The 6,098-nt window shown below is 42.9% G+C and overlaps 1 protein-coding gene across 1 annotated transcript; it reads left to right on the forward strand.

Moving 5' to 3' along the window:
- The first annotated feature begins 455 nt into the window (after nucleotides 1-455).
- Nucleotides 456-4,944, forward strand: LOC100242077 (protein argonaute 7). Its single transcript, XM_002268637.4, has 3 exons — nucleotides 456-1,313; nucleotides 2,007-3,228; nucleotides 3,371-4,944. The coding sequence occupies exons 1-3, from the start codon at nucleotides 992-994 to the stop codon at nucleotides 4,830-4,832; spliced, it is 3,006 nt and encodes a 1,001-aa protein (XP_002268673.1). The 5' UTR covers nucleotides 456-991; the 3' UTR covers nucleotides 4,833-4,944.
- The last annotated feature ends 1,154 nt before the right edge of the window (nucleotides 4,945-6,098 follow it).

The raw sequence follows: 6,098 nt of genomic DNA on the forward strand, positions 1-6,098 counted from the left end.
CTCAGGCGCAAGGGCACCTTCGATTGTTTTTCACCTGTTTTTGGTACAAGGGGGATTGGGTTCAGGCAAATTGAATAAGAAAGAGGGGAAGACCTAGCCCCAGCATCATATCAGCAAATGTGATATGTCTAATAAGCAATTAAGAAAGAAAGAAAGAAAGAAAGAAAGAACCCCCTCAACTCTTGACCCTGCTGACATCTCTTTGCCAACCTATCTCATTGACTAATAATTACTTATTGTAATGGGGTTCTTCTATATGCCCCTCCTCTGTCCACTGTCCTCCACCCTTTTTATCTTTTGGGTCTGCGGAATGGACCCAGTAGGATCCAGTATGTCTATATGCTAAAAACTTTATTTATGGGATATCATATCCAATTGATCAAGTCCAGGATGCGAAGACATAAATAACACGTTAATCAAATTGAGCCAAAGAGAACATGAAGAGTTCAATCACTCTCGACGGCAGTATGATTAAAGAGTAAAAAAGGAGAATAAACCTTGCTTCTTCCTCTTCATTTGACTTCAAAAAAGATTCCAGGAAAAAAAGAGGGGAGGAAAAGGGCTAGCATAGGCTTTTATATATTTTTGACAGGTAGTCCATCGATGATAACAAAACTCCCACTTACACAGATAGGATCATAGGAATACTCTTTATTATGCACAGATTGCATACCTCCAATTCCAAATTCACATATCCGCCTCATGGTGTGTGTGGCCTTTTCCTTTCTTTTTAAGGAACCCAGGTGCCTCCCTTTTCCCTTTGAATTTATCATTCATCACCATCAGAACCTCTTTCAGATTTTAGAACTGGACATAAAGAATCAGAAGAACTAAAACCCAGACCAACACCCCTCCCCTCTCACTCTTAAATAACTAGTTTCTGCTGAGAACTCCCCCACAGATATCAGAAACATAGCCTCTCTCTCTCTCTCTCTCTCTCTCATGCTCAACAGCCCTTTTCTCTCCCACTTTTTCCCCTCTCTATCAAGTCATGGAAGAAACAGAAGAGTCCAATGCTAACAAGAAATGCACTCCCAAAAGGAGTTTCAGAGGAAGGACCAACCCTCATGACCATCAGTTGTTGCAATACTCAAATCCTTTCAGGTTCTCTAACCAGAACCAGTACCAGAGCTACCCAGCTCTTCTCCCTCTCCCTCCTCCCATACCTTTGCAACTAACTGCAACCCCGCCTCTGCCTCAAAACCAGAGCTGTAGATCAAAAACCCATTTGCATAAACCTTCATGGAAGCAGAACAACCCCCCTCGTGCCACCTCCTCCGATACCCAGGTCTCAGTACTCACAGTATTACCAGGTACACACTGTAGGGGAACCCTCTTCTTTTCTTCGTTCTTTTTCTTCTTTGTTTCTGTTCTCATTTTCCCCCGTCTTTATAAGAGCATATATATGAGTTTGATTAAGAGAAAACCCACTTTTCTTGCGAAGGGGATTGTGATATTTTGGTTTTGTCGTCTATGGATAAATTCTGTAGAGTGGCATTCAGTCATGCATCCACCCATAGCTGCATAAATGACTAGAAGAATCTGTTTTCGAATTGGAAGCGAAGTATGTTACGGTTGTTTTAAGATTTGTGTGAGCCTTGCAACTCTATGGAGTAATGCCTGAGTGACAGCATCAAGGTGTCACCCAGTTGAGGTTTTCCATCTTCACAGAGGCAAGCAATCGTCTTTATGCAAGAACATTAGAGATTCTTGGTTGGATGCCTCAGCAACAAAATATGTTGAAAACCCAAATGGTCTTTGATTGTTGTGTTACATATTTGTTTATTTATTTTCCAAATATGACTTTCTGATATACTGTGTTTAATCAATCAGCAAGGGGAGACTGATGAACTTGCCAATTCTAATATGAAAAGTTCATAGTTTTTTCTTTATCTTTTTCTTTACAATCTTTGGGTATTCTACCGTCGTACTTGGTCTAGCTTTAGACTCCATAGATTGTTTAAGTAGTCGCTTACATTCTTGTTTCTGGTCTCCCATCCAAACAGCATCAGAGGACACCCAGCGGCGAGCCAGTTCCCCCCTTAGAGGAGAAAATGGAAGGAAGGTCATGGGTGCCACACAAGCACTGGTGGCTGCAAGAAGACCAGATTCTGGTGGAGTAGAAGGGCCAGTTATCTCTCTCTTGGCAAACCATTTTCTTGTCCAATTTGATTCTTTGCAGAGAATTTTCCATTATGATGTTGAGATCTCTCCAAATCCTTCCAAGGAAGTTGCTCGAATGATCAAGAGAAAACTAGTAGAGGAGAACTCTGTTGAGCTCTCTGGTGCTCTTCCTGCCTTTGATGGACGAAAGAATCTCTACAGCCCAGTTGAATTCCAAAATGACAGGCTTGAGCTATTCATTAGCCTTCCAATTCCCACTAGCAAGTCATTGTCCCCCTCAGGAGACTTGCAAGAGAAGCATCGACAGCTTAAGCTCTTCCGCATAAACATCAAGCTTGTATCCAAATTTGATGGAAAGGAATTGAATAGCTACTTGAGCAAAGAGGGAGATGATTGGATACCACTTCCTCAGGATTATCTTCATGCTCTGGATATTGTTTTGAGGGAGAGTCCCACTGAGAAGTGTTTGCCTGTGGGGAGATCCCTGTACTCGAGCTCAATGGGAGGGACTAAAGATATTGGAGGAGGAGCGGTTGGATTAAGAGGGTTCTTTCAGAGTCTTAGACCAACCCAACAAGGACTTGCTCTCAATGTGGATTTTTCAGTGACTGCTTTCCATGAGAGCATTGGAATAATACCCTACTTGCAGAAGCGAGTTGAGTTTCTTCGAGACCTTTCCCAAAGGAAGACGAGAGGTTTGACGGGCGAAGAAAGGAAAGAAGTGGAGAAGGCATTGAAGAATATTAGGGTCTTTGTACGTCATAGAGCGACTGTTCAGAGATATCGGGTGCATAGCTTAACTGAGGAAACTACAGAAAATCTCTGGTTTGAAGACAGGGATGGGAAGATTCTGAGGCTGGTGAATTACTTCAAGGATCACTATGGCTACGATATACAGTTCAGGAACTTGCCATGTTTGCAGATTAGTAGGAGCAAACCATGCTATCTTCCTATGGAGCTTTGTATGATCTGTGAAGGCCAAAAATTTCTTGGGAAGCTCTCTGATGATCAAACTGCAAGAATACTTAAAATGGGCTGCCAAAGACCACGAGAAAGAAAAGCCATTATTGATGGGGTCATGAGAGGAGCAGTTGGGCCAACAAGGTAATCACATGATAATATCTAATATAGGGTTGGTGGGTTAGAGAAGAAGATTGTTCTTAATATTCTCTTCAACACCTACAAATTAATCTGGTTTTTCTTCCATTTGTTTCTAACAAATTTGGTTTCTTTTGGCTTTTGACAGTGGCAGCCAGGAAAGAGAATTCAAACTCCATGTTTCAAGAGAAATGACACGATTGAATGGAAGAGTTCTTCAACCTCCTAAGCTAAAACTTGGTGAGGGTGGGCATGTAAGAGATCTAATTCCTTCTCGTCATGACCGGCAATGGAACCTTTTGGACAGTCATGTGTTTGAAGGGACTTGCATAGAAAGGTGGGCACTGATTAGTTTTGGTGGCACTCCTGATCAGAAATCCAATATTCCCAGATTCATAATCCAGCTTTCTCAAAGGTGTGAACAATTGGGCATCCTTCTTAACAAAAACACTATCATGAGCCCCCAGTTTGAACCAATCCAACTTCTCAACAATGTCTCCCTTTTGGAATCCAAACTGAAGAAAATCCACACAGCTGCATTGAATAATCTCCAGCTCCTTATATGCATAATGGAGAGAAAGCACAAAGGGTATGCAGATTTGAAGCGAATTGCTGAGACCAGCATTGGGGTTGTAAGTCAGTGCTGCTTGTACCAAAATCTTGGCAAGTCGAGTTCACAGTTTCTGGCAAACCTGGCTCTCAAGATCAATGCCAAAATGGGAGGATGCACTGTTGCCTTGTACAATTCACTTCCTTCCCAGATACCACGGCTGCTTCGGCCTGATGAGCCAGTCATCTTTATGGGTGCTGATGTGACTCATCCTCATCCTCTTGATGATTTCAGCCCCTCCATTGCTGCTGTGGTTGGGAGCATGAACTGGCCAGCAGCTAACAAGTATGTTTCAAGAATGAGGTCCCAGACCCATCGTCAAGAAATCATCCAGGATCTTGGTGCCATGGTTGGAGAAATACTGGATGATTTTTATCAGCAAGTATCCAAACTCCCCAAGAGGATCATTTTTTTCAGGGATGGAGTGAGCGAAACCCAGTTCTATAAGGTGCTCCAAGAGGAGTTGCAAGCTATAAGAGTGGCTTGTTGTAGATTTCCCAATTACAGACCTCCCATTACTTTTGCAGTGGTGCAGAAGAGGCACCACACGAGGTTGTTTCGGAATGAAAGCAACCACCCATCTTCCACAGGAAACCAGTTGTTGGAGGAGAACATTCCCCCAGGGACAGTTGTGGATGCTGTGATTACACACCCAAGGGAATTTGATTTCTATCTTTGTAGCCATTGGGGGGTGAAGGGAACAAGCCGACCAACCCACTACCATATATTGTGGGATGAAAACCATTTCACTTCTGATGAAGTACAGAAGCTGGTTTACAGTCTATGCTACACATTTGTGAGATGTACAAAGCCTGTGTCGTTGGTCCCACCAGCTTACTATGCCCACCTGGCTGCATACAGAGGCAGACTCTACCTGGAGCGATCAGAATTCACTACATTTACAAGTAGTACTTGTGCACTCTCCCGAGCTGCCCCTCCTAAGACTACTCCTCTACCCAAACTCAGCGAGAATGTTAAGAAACTAATGTTCTATTGCTGATATGTTTTTTCTTGAATTCTTGAATTCTTGAATTACACCACATGGATGGATGTAATATAATCTTATATGTTACATTCAAATTTAAGCAAATTAATTGCAAAAGATTCTCATATATGTATGTATATATGTAACAGGGAAACAAGCATCATCTTAGATTGAGTGGAACTCCTCTCCGGTCCTTACTAACCAAACCAAACCAAACAACAGAAAAACAGCAAAACAGTGGTTGCTCCTGCAGCTGACCCTAAAACAGTTGCCGGAATAAAGGAAGAGGAGGAGAGAGAAATGGGGGGGCAGTTTGGGAATAGAAAGGAGGACAAATGGTGTAGAAGAAGAATCTGGTTAAAGTTACAAGTGTGGCCCTCGCCAGTGAGTACTATACTCCATTTTTCCATTTTTCCCTTCTTCATGCATGCAACAAGAGCAACATGAAGAATTGCTGGAGGAGGGAGGGAGAGAGAGAGAGAGAGAGGAAGGGAAAGAAATAATAAAAGAATCCTAAATCTGGGGACCCAGTATATGGGGATGGTAGAGTACTACAGCAGGTGAGGGCAGTGCCTGAAGCACTGATACTAGCAGTGCCAGCACACACACATGAATGGGGAAGAATTAGGATGAAGATAAAGAGAAAGGAAACAAACAAAATAAAAGCCAAAAAAAGATGGGGGCTTTGAAGTAAAGCCACTGCACTCTGACTTTCGACTTCCCATTTTGTCTCTTCGCACCTCTCTGTCTCTTCCTCCGTCTCTCCCCCCTCTTCACCTCCCCAGTCACCAGTCACAACCATTCATTTCTCTTTAGCTTTTCTCTGCCGGGCCAAAGTACTAGAGGAGTGGGGTTGGGCAGGATGAGCAGGTATGTAGGGACCAGGGGATTGCAGGAGCTTTTGTCTTTGCGTGGGGCCTTTTCTTTAAATTCAGCTTTGCTGGGATTCTTTTTCTAACAACTCCTCCGGAGACGTGTCCAAGGAGGATTGGCTCATAATGTGGCTGCTGACGCTGGCTTGCATTCTTCCTCCTCCTTCCAAAACTCTTTCATTCTGTGAATGTGTTAAAAGACAAATCTTCTTCAAATTTACTCACCATATCAACAGACAGCAATAGGGTAAAGGTGAAGGTAAAGGTGAAGGTGAAGGTAAAGGTAAAGGTGAATGTAAAAGTAGAGGAGTCAAGCCCTTAATCCAAGCGCCTTTCTTCCTGCAATAAACTCTCATTAATTCATTCACTCATCTGTCATTTCAATCCAAATCTACTTCCAGCCGCACCC

This window comes from Vitis vinifera, chromosome 3, assembly GCF_030704535.1.
Source record: "Vitis vinifera cultivar Pinot Noir 40024 chromosome 3, ASM3070453v1".
In the NCBI taxonomy this organism is placed as follows: domain Eukaryota; kingdom Viridiplantae; phylum Streptophyta; class Magnoliopsida; order Vitales; family Vitaceae; genus Vitis; species Vitis vinifera.